The following is a 16,789-nucleotide window of genomic DNA, read 5'->3' as shown; positions in this document are numbered from 1 at the left end:
TCACCCATGATGGGCTGGGCTTTGGTGACACTACTGTTTTTGAGTCATTTCTGCTCCTGTAAGTAAAACCCTTCACCCACATTCCTGTAAGCAGTCCTGATAAAACCCATAGATTCACCAGGTTGGACTCTGGTGGTATCTGTATTGTGGGCTCCCTATGTGGGGTAAGTGGATGTGTGTGCTGTGTCTCTTGTCACACAACACAGGGGCACCTGCATTCGTGTGTGCAAACTCACACAAATACGCACATAACAAAAAACAATCTAAAAAAACAAAACAAAACCCTTAAAACATTAACTTCACTGCCATTAGAGTCACACAAAGATGGTGGAGAGATGGCAAGCAAGATTCAGCATAAAACTAGCACATTGCCAAATTCACCATGACTGGATGGGGAGTGCTCCAGGGAACAAAGGAGCTGCTTCAATCCCCTGGACCAGGATCCACTGAAGCCCTTTCTTTTAAATGCAAGAAGTAATCACGGGTCTGGTATAAGGTGACCTTCCTGACTCTTCAAACATCCAGCACGATGTGCTCACTAGGCAGCTGGGAGCCCTGGCCGGTGGGTCACCCTTACCGGGGCGTGGGAGGTCAGTCGCCGATGGAAGCGGGACACTCTGCCGAACACCTCCTGACAGTAGCGGTGCAGCTCCTCCAGCTCATCTTCGATCAGCACAGCATCCAGGGGCTCGCTCTTCTGGATGAGCTGCTCCCCAAACACGATGAGCTGGTCGATCTTGTTGGTGTTTAGTGTGATCTCCTGTTGGAAGCCCTGTTAGGGAGATAGGATGGGACTTTCAAGGGAGACTCTGTCCTGGTGTGTCTAGTGTCAATTTCACATGACAGGATCATGGGTGGGGGAAAGCATTAGATGTCATTATGGTCCCTTTTCCCTTTCTGCTTTGTACCTGGTACCATGGCATCTGCTTTTAAGGAACACACAGTGTTAATATAACAATTCAAAACAACTCTATACTTTTTTCAATTAAAAAAAATTCTAAATTTAACCCAGGTAGATATTCATCATTATGGGGTATGGGGGAGAGAATTTGTCTTCTTGACACTTGGTGGGAACAGTATTTCCCCATATAAACCACTAATGGGCACCTCCTTGGTGGGCACAGTAATAACAATAATTAGTGCCTGTTATATTAAGGGGCAATGGGTTTTCACTTGTTGATATTTTCTAACCAAAGAGGGAACGACTCTGAGGGAAAACTGTGGCATGAGCCTGAACATGGTGGCAAGTCACTGGGGAGGCTGAAGAAGGATAGTGCATGAGTTCAAGGCTGCCCTGGGCTATATATATAGCAAGATCCTGTCTCAAAACAAACAAACATAAGCACAAAATAAAACTTCCAGACTGACTGTAAACAGCAGAAGGTATCTGGTCTTGGCCCCACGGGTGACACCTCACTGGCCCTGTGTGGACTCAAGTACCAGAGAAATGGCAACGTTAAGAAGTTCAGTTTAGAACCTGAAGTGAACATTCTCCTCAGAATGAGCCCTTAATTAAAACGTCCAGTGTCCCAGCCTATAAGCAATATAAATACTCAAGTGGAATGTAGCCTGTTGCCTGGAGCACTCTGGAACATTCTGAGTACCAGCTCAAATGTGCACTTGGCCAGCGCTCTTCTGCAGAGGCGCCTTTTCACGAGACGCTGAGCAAGCCGCACTTACATTCAGCTGGCGCATCTTGTCCTCGGCGTCACTCTCTGAGAAGTGCTCCACGTTGGTCAGCTGCAGGTCCATCTCCGTGAGCCATACCAGAATGCTCTCCCTGGTGCCCTCAAACTCTTCCCTTTGGTTGGTAAAATACTGCGAAAGAAGGATGAAAAGCCATGTGTGTATGGCACGATCAGATTTGGCTCGCAGGAAAGGGAGCTCAGAGCTCTCAGACAGAACCCTATCTCTGGGGTATTTCAGCAGCTTCAGACATTGCATCCAGAGCCTGGGGTCTTTCCTTGGCTGTGTGGCATCCCCCCACTCCCCCACACACATTCAGGGCCTGGGCTTCCACATCAGGGAATGCAGGAGGGCTTGGGTAATGTGCAACGTATTCTCTTTGGTCCTTTCAGGGATTTGAAATTCTGGATTTTCTAGTCTAAATCTGTGAATTTCCCCATCCATGGAGGGAACCTTGGAGGGCAGGGTAGGTTGCCTGGGGGCTTTTCTTATTATTCTGCAGTGGCTTTCCCATGAGAGAAGAGTGAGCCACTTCAACACAGGAAGGTGGTCATCAGGCCGGGAATGGTGGCACACACTTGTAATCCCAGCAGCCAGGAGGATTGTGAGTTCTAAGCCAGTCTGGACTACATGGTGAGGTTCAGTCTTTTAACACAAAAGGACAGTGACTAAGCTTAGGTCTGAGTGCCCATTTTCTCTTCTATAATTCTGAACATGTAAAACAAATTCATTCTCTCCAATGAGCGAGACCTCCCCGGTTACCACTTTCTAAGGGTTAGGCAGCAACTTCCAGACAAATGTGGCATGTAGGGCCAAGTAAAAGTTTAGACTAGTAACAGCCAAAATCAGCAGGAAATAGATTAATGCCTAGACTATCAGACAACCTGCCAATGACCTTCCAAGAGGGTTAAAAACAAATAAAACAATCTCAAGGTCCAAATCAGGAGCAGAAGGAGGGGGAGCATGCGCAAGGAACTCAGGACCGCGAGGGGTACACCCACACACTGAGACAATGGGGATGTTCTTTCGGGAATTCACCAAGGCCAGCTGGCCTGGGTCTGAAAAAGCATGGGATAAAACCGGACTTACATAGCGGACAATGAGGACTACTGAGAACTCAAGAACAATGGCAATGGGTTTTTGATCCTACTGCACATACTGGCTTTGGGGGAGCCTAGGCAGTTTGGATGCTCAACTTACTAAACCTGGATGGAGGTGGGCGGTCCTTGGACTTCCCACAGGTCAGGGAACCCTGATTGCTCTTCAAGCTGATGAGGGAGAGGGACTTGATCGGGGGAGGGGGAGGGAAATGGGAGGCGGTGGCGGGGAGGAGGCAGAAATCCTTAATAAATAAATAAAATTAAAAAAAAAAAACAAATAAAACAAAAAGCCTAGGTTCTCATCTTCCTAGACTGCTTTGAGGTTATTCAGTGTGCACTAACCCCCAGACAGTCACTGTTCCAATGCCCCACACATAGAGCGGGTACAGACACTCTGTTTTATCCTTATTTCTGACGTGGGGCTGATAAAAACAGGTAGAGCAAGCTCTTGCAGAGGCCCGTGTGTGCCTTCGCTGACCGAGGACAGCAATGCCCCTGACCCATGTGCCAACACCTGTACCATCAGGTTACAGCTGTTGTAAAGACAGATGTGTTTGGAAACACAGACCACACAAGCAGGCTCTGCCTGAGACGCCCTATGCAAATCACTCTTTAGAAACAAACGTTGGCAGCCATGGACACTGGCAGCCAGGGACGCCTCTGCGTGGGAGGAATGTTAAGGTAACTCAGGCCTGCGGGGAAATCTACCTGCTGCTGTGTTGCCAGCCTGCCACAGCCTATCATACCTCTCTTCTCCCTGTCTATCTACCAACAGCACCCCGGGTCGCTAGGCAGGTTACCCGGAGTCTTCGCAGGATGGCGGTGACCCGCTTCTGCAGGTTGTCCCAACGCTGGTTCCCCTCATGCACCATCTGCTTCAGTTTGCTGGCTGTGTCGGTGCGGTTCTCCCTGGCCAGCCGCCGATACTGTTTGTTGATGAGCTCCAGCTGGGTCAGTCTTTCATGAATCTGCCGCTGAAAGGCCTGTGGTACAAAGTGGAGGTCAGTGCCAGAGAGGCAAAGGGATGGGACCCCGCTTTGCCAACTCCCAAGTGGCTTGCTTTGCATGGCTGATACTCGGGCAGCAAAGGCAGCAGAGTACTATATCCCAGGCCTGTGAGGCTGGCACAGCATGGGCACCGGCACACGGGGACATTTCCATCAAAGCTGACTTAGCAGCTGGTGGCAGGCTGAGGGCTCTGACGGTGTTGGGAGCCTCTGGCCACCCAAAGCCATGCAGCAGCTTCTGAGGCTCGTCGTGGGAGCACGGGACGGGAAAGGCTCACCTCAAACCTCTTCAGCTCCTCTTTGGCATTTGTATACAGCACCTCGGAGGAGTTTGGGCAGGCTGCCGTCCTCTCGGCAGACTTGAGCCAGTCCTCGAAGCGGGAATAGTCATCCAAAAACTTTTGCCACAGCCGCCAGGTCTCCTCGATCCTGACAGGAGTGGAAAACAGGGGCTTAGTTAGCATGACTGCCCGTGTCCACTCAGTACGGTCTGTTTGTTTTGGAGCTGAGTGTCCCTTGATGGGGCCCATTCCCAACCTTTTACTTGAACTGTTTAGGGAGACACCCCTTTCCAGGAAATACCTAAGGATGTTTGCTCTCGGTCTAAGCTCAATTCTCCTGAGGGACCTGGGAACCTCAGAAATCCTAATTCCACGGCTTGGGCAAGAGTTGGGGCTGCCTGCCACGCTCTGTGTCTGGAGAAAGGCAGTACCCCAATTGGATTTTTTTTTTCTTCAGTGATATCCTTGCTTACCCTACTAGGCCTTCTCTGCTAATTCTTTTCTTTTCTCTCTTTTTTTTTAAGACAGAGTCTCTTGTAGCCCAGGCTGGCCCTGAACTCTCCATCCTTCTGCCCCCACCTCTAAGGACAGGGAAAATAGGCACGCACAACCGTTCCCTGTTTATGCTGTGTTGGGGACTGAACTCAGGGCCTCACCATGCTAGGGAAATACTCAGCTGACTGGGCTATTTCTTGGTGTATTTCTGAGTGACCTGAACAGAACATGGGTCCTGTGGTCATGAGGTGAAAGGCTGGCCACGGTTACAATGTTCAAGTCCAAGTGGCCGCTTACTTCATGCGCCGCTCCATTGACATGGCGCAAATGTTCCTCCAGCGCCTGTCCAGGCTCCTGGTTGTCTGCTGGATTGAGTCACACTCCGTTTCATTGGCACAGGCGTCGGAGTCATGCAATAGGACATCACAGATATTGAACACAGACTCTACCCCCGCGCTGTGCTGTTCGATATCTCGCTGCAGGTCCTGCAATCACAAGATAGCACAAAAGCACTTGAGGTGGTAGCGGTGGAGGGAGGATTGGCATCAAAGGATCCCTGCCCGTCCTTCCCTCCCCATGCCCTAGAGAGGGTCACAGGTGTCTTGGGATTCAAATAGATGGAGCTTGTTGTCTTCATGTGGCCCCGTGCTGTGGACACCTGGCCAACCTACATATTGGCAACTGTCAGCACTAATGTACTGCATTGTACTGCATTACTGTCCCGGGAGGGGTGGGGGTGCCCACCACACACCGACAGATGGTACTGCTGGCTCTGAGATGCTGCTGCCTGGCAGCTTTGGGGATGCATGGGGCTCAATCCAAACCACCCAACTCCAGTGTCCCCAGTAAAGACTCGATTTGGGGAAGGTGTTTTTTGGCAAACAGTCTGGTTAGCAGGAACTCAAATCAAAGCAACAGACTTTGACCTTTGATGGGTCACACGACTTTCACATCTATAAAGACTTTTATGGTGACCCTACACACCCCCAGCAGCTGCAGGCACAGGAGTGGAAGGCCTCCTCATGAGCCCATCTGAATGAGGGCTTCATGGAAGCTAAGGGAGAACCCATGGGGTACAGCTTCTAACCCATGGGGTACAGCTGAGGCTGTGGCTTGGGTGGGGGGAGGAAGGCCTCTGGAGGCTTGTCTTCTGTTACTAGCAGTGATAGTAATCCCTTGATTGGGTAAAAAGAATACATATAAAAGAGACAGTTCATGGCCATAGAAAAGAGGTGGGCCATCAGTTTCTGCTCTTTGCCCTTTTTTAAAATACAGCTCAAGATTGCCTTGAACTTCTGACCCTTCTATCTCTACCCCACCTCCACCCTGGTCAAGTGCTATGTTGATAGGCATGCACATGCCCAGCCTGGGAAAGTTCTCTAAAATAAACAAGGCTTTTCCATCATCAGGAGACTGAGAGTCCGTCCCACCCTAGGTACTGTGGACGTGGGGTGGGCTGAGAAGTCTTCCCTAGCTTCTAGATTCTGTGACAAGCGATGTGAGATGGCCCCATCAACCCTGGTATCCAAACTACGCCACGAAGTAGCAAAGACAAAGTTCAGTTCTGTTTTAATTGTTTCACTGATGTGTCTTGTTTCTGAAAATGGGTATTTTACACAGCCACTGTTAATTACAGTAAGGTTGTACATCAGACCACAAGAATATTATTTTGTTAGCAGCTAAGGGTCATTCCAGGTCACTTGAATATTATTATTATTATTTTTAATAAAACACTTGTACATGTAGTTCATGAAAGTATAATGCTTTTTATTTTAATATTTATTTATTTATTATGCATACAATATTCTATCTGTATGTACGCCTGCAGCCCAGAAGAGGGCACCAGACCTCATTACAGATGGTTGTGAGCCACCATGTGGCTGCTGGGAATTGAAATCAGGACCTTTGGAAGAGCAGGCAATGCTCTTAACCTCTGAGCCATCTCTTCAGCCCCTCACTTGAATATTATTACTGCTGTATATTGGATGGGATGAGAATTTTCCTATACCTCTTCTGGTAAATGTTAAGCCTGAGCATCCTGTGTTCAGGATGAACAAAAAGAACGCTAGCATGCATCTCAGTTCTCAAGCAGGCAGTCAGTCCCTAGCTCAGGTCCAGCGTGAAGACACCATATGTTTATATGCAGAAATGCACTCCTCCTTGGTCGTGTGAGGGAAGATGTGCAGGTGGAACTCTTAAGTTTTGTAGTCAGGGAAAGAAGTCCTGAAGTACTACGGTGGCAGGAGTCGCTGCAGGGTCAATCCCAGGGCTGGCTTTAGTGACTGCATTTAAGTAGAACTTCAGCTTCAAGAATCATTATGGCTTACAGGATGGTCTCTAGCTTTTTGGAAATTTACTGGCATTGATGCATGTTCTTTGTAGCAATGAAAGCAATGAATCAGCACTCCAGAGGGTGGTATTGAATGAGCGCGGGGTCTAACCCAGTGGTTCTCAACCTTCCTAATGCTGTGACCCTTTAGGTCTTCATATTGTGGTGACCCCCTCAACCATAAAATTACTTCGTTGCTTCTTCATAACTGTAATTATGCTACTGTTTTGAATTGTAATATAAATATCTGATATGCAGGATATCTGATATGTGACTCCCAAATGGGCCGAGACCCTCAGGCTGAGAACCATGGCCCTAACCTTCCTCTCCCCAAGGTCATTGCTGAGGAATAGTAGGATTGTAGCAACTTTAGGAGTTAAGAAGGCAGCAGTAAGTGATCTCAACTTGTTAGATCTTATTTTTAGAAACAGCCAAACAATCTATGGTACTTATTTTGGATGAAAACATAAACAAAGTTTCAAGAAATGGCCTACCCATACTTCCTTGGAGTAGTATTCTGTCTCCAGTGTTTCTGGACAGAGAGTAACAGACGCACGGCAATATTCTTTTCAGTATAACCACAACAATTGCATCTGCATAGGAGGAATGAGACCTTTTCTGCCTCAAGAATGTCTAAACCCTAATCCCAGAACTGCATTAGGTTACATGGTATGGTGGTTCAAAATAGAATGGCTCCATAGATTTATATATTTGAATGTTTAGTCACCAGGAAAGTGACATTATTTGAAAGGATTAGAAGGATTAGGAGCTATCCCCCTCGTGGGAGGAAGTGTGTCACTGGTGTGGGTGGGTGGGCTTTGAGGTTTCAAAAACATGCCAGGCCTGGATACACATCCATATCCTCATATTCTTTCTCTCTGCCTATGGATCAGGTAACTCTCAGTACCCTGTTTTCTTGCTGCCATGCTCTCTGCCAATATGATAATAGACTCAGTCTCTGAAACTGTAAGCAAGACCCCAATAAATTCTTTCTTTTCTAAGAGTTGCTTTGGTCATGGTGTCTCTTCACAGTCACAGAACAGTGACTAAGACACACGGTAAAGGAGAATTCAATCAGTCAATCACGTGCCCTTAGAATAGCATATTCCACTGCTTATCTGGGTGTGGCCAATGTGATACCCATCTAAAGGTGGCAGTTAGTGAAAGGACAAATGTTTATTCTATTTAAGGTAGCAAAAAAAATTGTCACTTTTAAACCAGTAAAAGGCTGGGTGGTGGCGGCAATGCATGCCTTTAAGTCCAGCTCTTGGGAGGCAGAGGCGGCGCCTGGTCTGCACCATAAATTCCAGGACAGCCAGCGCTATACAGAGTAACACTGTCTTGAAAAACAAACAACAGTATCAACAATAAAAAATTCTAAAACAATAAAAGGTAGAACTGACTCAAGATAACTTATCATTAAAGGGCATCTTCTGAGAAAGGGGCAGTGGCACACACCTGTATACCTCAGCACACAGCAGAAGGGCCAGAAGCTCGAGGTCACCCTCAGCTGTCAGGACAGCCTGGGTAACAGGAGATACTGTCTTTGGGGTGTTCCCTTCTGGTCATGATCGAGCACGTGCCGAGCACGTGCCAGGCACTGGCTGACTCCTCGAAGAGAGGGGTTGGAGCGGGCATGCGGGTATGACATGATGGTGCACGGCTACAGCTACAGTAGTTGGTAGCTGCCCTTGTTCGTTTCTCTGTTGCTGTGATACAGCCCTGACCAAAAGCAGCTTGGGAGGAGAAGGCTTATTTGCTACACAGGGTAGAAGTCATGATTGACAGAAGCCAAAGCAGGAACTCAAGGCAGGAACCTGGGGGCAGGAACTAAAGGAGAGGCCATGGAGGAAAGCTGCTTACCATCTCCCTCGCCTTGCTTGCTTGGCTACCTTTCGTAGGTAGCTGGGGCTCATTTGCCTAAGGATGGTACTGCCCACAGTAGGCTGGGCCCCCCTATATCAATGAGCAATTGAAAAAAATGTCTCAGGCTTACACCCTCGATCCCAGTACTCAGGAGGGAGAGACAGATGGAGCTCCTGAGTTTGAGGGTACCTTGATCTCCATAGTAAGATCCAGGCCAGCCAGGAGATCCTGGAGGGGTGGGGTGTGGAAGGTCCCAGAGACTACTTTGTGGAGGCAATTCCTCAATCAAGGTTCTCTCTTTGCAGGTCTATTAGGTTGATGTCAGTATGATAAAGCAGAAGGCTGAGAGTCTGAAGTCAGTCTGGGACACTAACTATCTCAATCCAAAAAGGAACTGTACCCCCGATTCATTCCCTTTCAAAGCTATGTTATACATAACAAAAACAAAGATAAAACCTCATCGAGCATTGTAATTAAGGTCGGCATCTTCTTCAGCATTGTTTGCAGGATGAGCTATGTGGAGAAGGAGGCATTCAGAGACGAATGCCTCACACATAGGGCAGTGACGTGGGCAGGTGGAAGACAGGAGGGCAGGCCTGCCTTGGCCTCCCGTGCCACCTCTCCTCCTGGTACTCCTTCCCATCACTCACCTGTTGCTCAGCAAGCCTCTTCTGGATCTCGTGGTCATCACAGACATCATAAACCACGGGCTTGGAGAGCTCAGACTCGATTCGCGCCAACCAGGTGCGAAGGTTGCTCATGTTTTTGTCTAACTGCTGAATGAAAGCAAACGTCTCCTTCAGCTTCTTCACCCTAAATGCAACGGAAGAGAGACCCAGTTAGCAGCAGCGGGAAGCAAGGGCCAGGATGGACGCCGGACACCGGTGAGGAGCCAGGAATCTGTACCACTTTAATTTTGTAGCAGGAACAACTTATATCTCCCCAGGTGTGCATGGTCACAGAGCAGGCGACTCTGCAACACTATTGGTCAGGATGATGCTTCGCAGGGACAGTCTAGCCAAGAGTCCTGTCAGACCCACATGGCCTCCTCCTGATACCCTGAACACTTCCTGGAATTCCAGACCATAGGGAAGTTGCCATTTTCCTCTCTCCCAAATATCTATTCTGAATACTTCACTCCAGTGACAGCAGTCAGTGGCCTTTCCTGGACAAAGACAGAACGCATGGTGTGAGGGTGGGTGCTCCAGCGAGGCTGCCTGGTGGGCATCTCTGGGTCAGAAAGAGAGAAGCCACTCAAGCACAGATCTGCTTGCCACCTCTCTGGCAGTGTGCCTCAGTTTTCCTTTCAGCCTGGCCTTGGCGTGCAACAGGTTTGAGAGAACACATGTAGCTTGTGTACGCTGGAGCTTCGAGTTAACACCAGGCCAAAAGCTACTGAAGCAAAAGCTATCTTTATTGGTGTGAGGCAGGGTCTCACTAGGTAGCTCACACTGTCCTGACACTCACAGATCCTCCTGCCTCTGCCTCCTGAATGCTGGGCTTAGAGGTGTGTGTGCTACCTCGCCTGGCTAGCATTCGTTTTTCACACAGAAACCGAAATAAAATATTTCCATCAGACACTTTCATGAAAGCCCTAAATGGGTGAGCGCTTGCACCGCTGATCTGGGATTTTTTGGATGAATCCCAGAGATTTAAGCAATGGTTTACAGTTCAAAGTCCCTACTTACCAATCCTCAGGTCGGAAGATGCTGCCAGAGCTGCACCCCCGCTGACGGCAATGGAAAGAGAAACTGAGATGCTGACCTCAACTCACAGGAAACACACTCCCTGCGCACCGTCAACTTTTACTTACCCGAACAACTTCCTCCTGGCCTCCATGCCCTCCTCCCCACCTTTGGTTCCATTTCTGAAGCCAAGTCCTGATTCACGCTGGGAATCTTTCAACAGTCTAGATCTCTACCTTGACAAACCAGTTTAATCTCATAATCGGTTTAACACCTCAAGCCATTTGAATGGCCCTTGGCCTCTCACCAAAAGCTGTTCCTGGCTTCATCCATACCCCACCCCAACCCTGCCCCCAGGCTCCTGGAGCGCCAGAGCAAGCTACCACTGTGAGACACTCTCCACTCTTCAGGAGAGAGGGGCGGTACCTCCATGTGCTGTGGACAGGGCTGTCAACAGGTATTTGTCCAATGAATAAACATGAACAGTCATGTCCCCACATGCTCTTTTATTTTCATATAGGATCTTTTGTAGCTCAGGCTGGCCCCAGGTCTGTCTTTCTGTGTTGACAAGGACGATCTTGAACTTCTGATCCTTCTGCCTCCAGCTCTGTAGTATTGGGGTTATATCCATCCAGGACCACACCGGTTTATATCGTGTTGTGGATGGGTCCCAGGGCTTAGCGCATGCTCGGTAAGCACTCTACCAACTGAGCTACATTCCCTACCTCCAGGCTACGTTTAAGTGGACCAAAGAATCAATATGTTTCTATCTCACCATCAACCAAGACAACCCCGAGGACTGCCTTCCGGTTCTAGCTCTGTTAGCAGTGACTTGCATGGTTTTAAGGGAATCCTTTCACCCCAGCCCCTCTACTTCAAACCTCAGCAATAGGGATAAGACCAGAGCACTGGAGTCGAGCAGACCAGGATTGTTAAAGCCCTGTCAACCACCACCTACCATCTGTAAGCTCCACAACCCTGCAAGATTCTTGACTCAGACTCCAAGTGTCCTTATTAGCTATAAAATTAAGCATCTTGCACGTGATGTGGGATCAAGGCAACAGATAACCACTGGAACATAATAGATGTTCGGCAACATTAACTCTTCTGATGCTGACCAGGACATGGATGGTGTAACACTGTAGCCAGCTGGGCCTGGACTTTGCTGCATTCCTTCCCGGGTATTTTATTCTTTGTAGCTCCCTGAGACAGGGGGCTTAGGTTTGTGTTCTGGCTTTATTAGCCTTCCTTCACTCAGTTAGCTGGGAGGAAGGCAGGAGATGGACGTGAAGGCCATTTGGGACAGTCTCTGAGGACAATGGCCCAGGAATAATCATTTTCACGGAGGTGCACACCTGCAGCAGGACCCAGTCCCCTGCAAAGCCACGAGATGATTTATTGAAAAGGAAGTAACCGAATCCGGGCCAGGCCTGGATACAGCTGTAACCTAGATCCTGCCTTCATTCCCGTGGTTTACCATTGCGCCTGTCTGACTTCATCTTACCACCCTGACTCTGTAAGGCCCAGCAGCGGTCCACACAGTTATGAGGGGCTGACCTCCTAAAAATCTCTGGCTGGAGAAGAAGCCTGGCCATGAGCACTTCCTGATGGTAGAGACCAGTGCTCATGCTCAGTGAGCATCCTACTGCCCCCTGCTTGCCCTTCCCCCTCTTCCCAGGATGGCAGCTCACCATGCTAACAGCCTGCACCGAATCCCATGCCACTATGAGAGTCACAGCATTTTCTTTTCTTATTTTAACAAGAAGAGGTCTGGGGAGACCACTTTCTATACATAGGGAGCTAACACACGATGGCCTAGGCATGGCCGTGTTTACTTCTGCCAACCAGAAGTTAGGGATGTCATAGCTCCTGGAGAAGGAGAGAACAATTTGCTTAGCCCTCCTAGAACTGTGGCTGTGACATTCAAAGTGAAGTGCTCAAGGCAGAGCAATGGAGAATGGAAATAAAATAAGGACGGGACATCCTAATCTAAAAACTGTAACCTGTAATGCTCAAAAGTCCAAACTTTCTGAGTGCTGTATCATGTCATTACCAGTAAAAAAATCCCACGTCAGACCTTATATGATGGCTACAGTCAAGACAGGTGCACTAAAGACATACAGAATTACCTTTGGGCTGTGTGTGAGAAATACCAGTGGATTCCTGAGAGTTCTCATAAATATGCAAATATTCCAAAATAGATAAAGAATCCAAAGTATGTACTTGAGCATTTGAGGTAAAGGGACACTTAGCTGTACGAGCCTTTTCACATGTAGCCCGTTCCTTTAAAATACCTACATCGGAATGGTTTGTAACCCATCAATAAACCATAGTGCCAAAATGAAACATCCATGTAACCTGCTAACATTTATGACATATGCTAACATATGTCGGGCCTGCTGTATCTTACATGCTAACAGCTCATTTAATCCTCCCAAGGATGCTCACAAGTACCATCATCATTCCCATTGGACAGTTGGGGGAAAAGGCTCATGGGTGAAATAACCAGCCTCATCATAACAGGGGCAAGATTCCAACCTCTGGCTGTCTGGCCCCTGTAGCTTGTCATGTACCTTGCACAAACAGATGTGCATAGATCGGGGGTAGAAGACAGGTTTTGTTGCTGTCAGGGAACATGATTCAGATCCAGGATATAGAGGAGTCACAAGCTGCTGTGGCTCGTGGCTGGTAGCCAGCATGGGAAGAGGCTCAGAGTCACAGATATACTACTGCCCATGTTTCCCTTCCATGGATTTCTTTCAGTATACATTTAACCATGTGCTTTTGTTTAGGGTCCTATGCACATTGTGAGGATTCCATGGTAACTCGAAGATGGGTCATAAGTCCCACAGAGCTGATGCAACTTTGATGTCGCGATACAGTTTCAGAAGTACTCAGGCAGCCCTACTGGGTGAGGAAGCGACAGTCACCAGTGTGTCTTTTCCATCAAAAATGATGGCTCTGCCCTATTTTAAAGACCAGATGACACCAAAACACTTTGCCTTCAAAGCAACTCGCTGCTCTGCTATGAGAGGCATTGTAACCTATTGATAACAAGTAGACTTAGGGAAGAGAGACAGAGACAGAGAGAGAGCGCTTCACCCAGGCAGAGTCTAGCTTGCTCTGTAGTTTAACCTCTGCCTGCAGTCCCGACAGCCCCAGTACGCTGGAATTAGAATGCTTCTCAGGCAATCACCTGACAATCAGTTCCAAGAACCAAGGGATGCATTGCTGAAGTTTATATAGTTCTGCTCCTTGTGGATGCTGTAACTCAACTGTCACCTTCCCTGGGTCAGGAAGCATGTGTCCTTTGCTAATCCTGAGGGCTGACCTCTTAATCCCAAGGGCTGACCAAACACTCTCCAAACACTGAGATCTCTACTTAACATCAGAAAATGAGGAATCTGCTCAGAGACCAGCCTGCCAGCAAGATGCTGCATGACATCAACCCCGTAGGCAGTTTATGTGGCTCCCACCCCTGTACTTTGCCCATGGTCACACAGGTAATATTTCTCATGTATTATCTCTGAACATAGGACATACACCCTGAAGAAAAAAACACAGGGGTTCCTGAGCTGAATTCTAGGACTGATTATCAAAACAATATTGCTAGATGAAAGGAGAAGCCATCCATGCCAAAAGTCATTTTTCTATGAAATTAAACCAAATTAAAATTATGCCTAAGAGTAGAATAGAAGGGTTCTATTACAGGAATTATGGGTAGAGAAACAGGGCATGATCAAGACTAATAAAGTTTTTCTTTCATCTTAACTAGAGATGGCTCAGAATGTAACCCTGAAAAACATGGCTCTTCTTCCAGAGCGGTCAAAATGAAGGTGAGTTGGTAATATGGCAAGTGCATATAGCAAGCAGGAGTCTTGTCATGTATGCACGAGGCTGTAAATATCAAAAACATTTTTGTCTGGAAAAATTCCTATTCATGCACACGGACTAATATACCTTTCAGCTCTGTTCTCATGGTAAGCAGCATACAGTTAGATTATAGAAGCTCAAGTCAGTGTAAGTTAAGCGACGCCTACGTTGATGTGGACATTGTAACAAAAATTAGTAAGGAGAGCTGAAACGATCAAAAGTATCTAAATCCGGACCAAAATAAATACTCAAACCTATGTATGGGCAGCTGTCAGTTGCTAAGCACCCTGTACCAAGCCTGCACAATTTTATCTTTTTACAGAGCTAAATATCTTCAGAGTAAAATTATTAATTTCCACGCCCTGATTTGAAGGCACAGACAGCACATACAATACATTTTAGAGCCAACTGCTGCTTTGGAGCATTTTCTTTTTAATGCCAGGATATTGTTATTTTCTGCACAGCATAATCGCATCCCTGCCGGCTTGTCAGAGGCAGACTGCAGCCACCACAAGCATGCTGACGCCCGGGAGAGAACCCATCCCCCGAATGGCTGAGCGCGCACACACTCTGCAGCCACCATCTCATCGGAGATCTCCACTGTAACCAAAACAGCAAGGCACACAGAGAGAGCAGCGGCCACCTGGGTCGCGGGTGTGGCTGTCAGCTGAAATGACACTTACTGTTTATGAGAAAAAACCATTCCTTGGGTTTCCGCGGACGCTCCAAGTTCCCGGCTGCACCTCCACCTCCTGGCCAGGCAGCCCCTCCCCCTGCCCAGCCTGCCCTCTTCATTCACTGGCTCAGCATCTTCCAACCAGACCCTCCCCAAGGCTCCTCATCCGAGGCACCACCACCGGCTGGCTCACGGGCACCGGGCGATGCTGGTTGGAAGGAAGACACCTTTTCTATGCTCTGCAATTTTTAACCTGCCCCCCCACCCCGCTTACAATAAAGAAAATGTCTCTTCTCCAGCTCTCTTCACACACACACACAGCCTTTGTTCTGACGTTACAGGATTGCAAGGCTGAGAGGAGAAAGTCCCAGCCTTATCTTGGCACTGTGATACATATGAAGAGCTGTAAAGCCAGGGAGGAGACATTTAGACTTGGAACATGGTGGGGCGGTGGGGGGGGGGGTTGATTTCTGGTCTATAATTTCTCTGTGTCATGTTTACAAGCAGCAGTGCAGCCTGAAGCCCGAGCCATGCAGGGGCGCCTTCCTCAGTTCCGAACACGACATTGCCCTGACGAGTTTTCCTCTTGCCGGAGATCTGCAGTTCTGCCTGAGAAGGCCAGAGTTCATGGACTCTGCCACGGATTGCTGCAGAGGGACCCCGCCTTGCAGTAGAAATGAACCTTAAGATAGAGGAAGCGATTTTAGCTCCTCCTTCCTGGGTTCTCCAAAATGTAGAACATGGGAGTCTCCTGTGGAAATGGGTCAGGCTGGCCTCTTCCCCCATTTTGAGACGTGATCACCTGTGTTCCTACAACCTCTCACTTGGCCATTACCATGCCCCACCACCTTGGAGAGCAAGCCTCCTTTGCCAGGGGAGAGGCTTGGCAACCTTTCTCCTAAATGTAGCGTCTGTTTTGTTCATGCCCGCATTCTGGGCTGTTTCTGTGACCTCGTAAGTACCGGACACTGAGGTTTGTTCCCTGACTACGCACATTGGGCCAGTTGCTTCCCATCTGCTAATGGCTGCTTTCCCCTTGGGGTAGCCCTAGGCTCCCAGGAAGACATTTCTGCAGGGTAACAGAAGTCATATGCTCCAGAAGTGGAATGACTGGGCTGATGGCAAGGGAAAGGGAAGTGTGGAGGCCAACCTCCAGCTACCCCTTCCCTATGCCCAGCAGCCCCCCAGCTTCTTCCAGGCACCTGCGGGGGCAAAGCCGCGACCGCTTTCTGACTGGCAGTCTTGTTTGGTCTTTCACGGTGACCTTGAGAAACTACAGTTAGGAAGAGAGCCATGAAAAGGGATGAAAAGCAATCGTAACCCATGGTTGCCAGGGTAATAACTGTTGAGCTTAAATGACAACATCCTGCTTGCTATTAGTATAAACTTGATAGGCTTTGTGCGACGGTAGGGGAAATGTGAGAAGCACGTTTAGTTCCTTCCAGTGTCTTTCCATGGACTTGATATTTCTGACAACAAAAGAGCCACCCAATGTCAACAGGGAGGGTCTAGTCTTTTGTTTACCTGTTACTCAAGTCTCTCCTTCATACACTACTAGCATAAGGACACTAAGCCTATTCACGGTGATGCCACCGAGGAGGCATTCAAGAGAAAAGTAGCGATGCTTTCCTTAGAAATTGTAGATAAACAAACTGAGTACAGCCAGTAATGATCCTCATACAGGGGAGATTGTCATTGTACACCTTCCGAGGGAGCTCCTTCCAGGCCCTGGCCATTTTCATCAGCTCATTTGCTCACACCACTAGAAATAGTCCTTTTTTTTTTTTTTTT

The 16,789-nt window shown here is 48.2% G+C and overlaps 1 protein-coding gene across 3 annotated transcripts in view; it reads right to left on the bottom strand.

The window, feature by feature from the left end:
- The window catches only part of Syne2 (spectrin repeat containing nuclear envelope protein 2), a 294,128-nt gene that overhangs the window by 14,605 nt on the left and 262,734 nt on the right, over positions 1-16,789 (bottom strand). For 2 of the 3 annotated variants that reach the window (XM_026779484.1, XM_026779485.1), the window contains 6 exons: positions 9,415-9,577; positions 4,867-5,054; positions 4,072-4,222; positions 3,587-3,769; positions 1,681-1,818; positions 578-772 (listed from right to left, as the gene is read on the bottom strand). In XM_026779484.1, the coding sequence (XP_026635285.1) occupies positions 578-772; positions 1,681-1,818; positions 3,587-3,769; positions 4,072-4,222; positions 4,867-5,054; positions 9,415-9,577 (1,018 nt within the window). Of the gene's footprint in view, positions 1-577; positions 773-1,680; positions 1,819-3,586; positions 3,770-4,071; positions 4,223-4,866; positions 5,055-9,414; positions 9,578-15,005; positions 15,247-16,789 lie in introns of those variants that run through there. The other variant, XM_013345863.2, reaches the window with a different exon arrangement.

The sequence above is a fragment of the Microtus ochrogaster genome, chromosome 1, assembly GCF_000317375.1.
Source record: "Microtus ochrogaster isolate Prairie Vole_2 chromosome 1, MicOch1.0, whole genome shotgun sequence".
NCBI classification, from domain to species: Eukaryota; Metazoa; Chordata; class Mammalia; order Rodentia; family Cricetidae; genus Microtus; species Microtus ochrogaster.
This window is presented reverse-complemented; position numbering and strand designations above follow the sequence as displayed.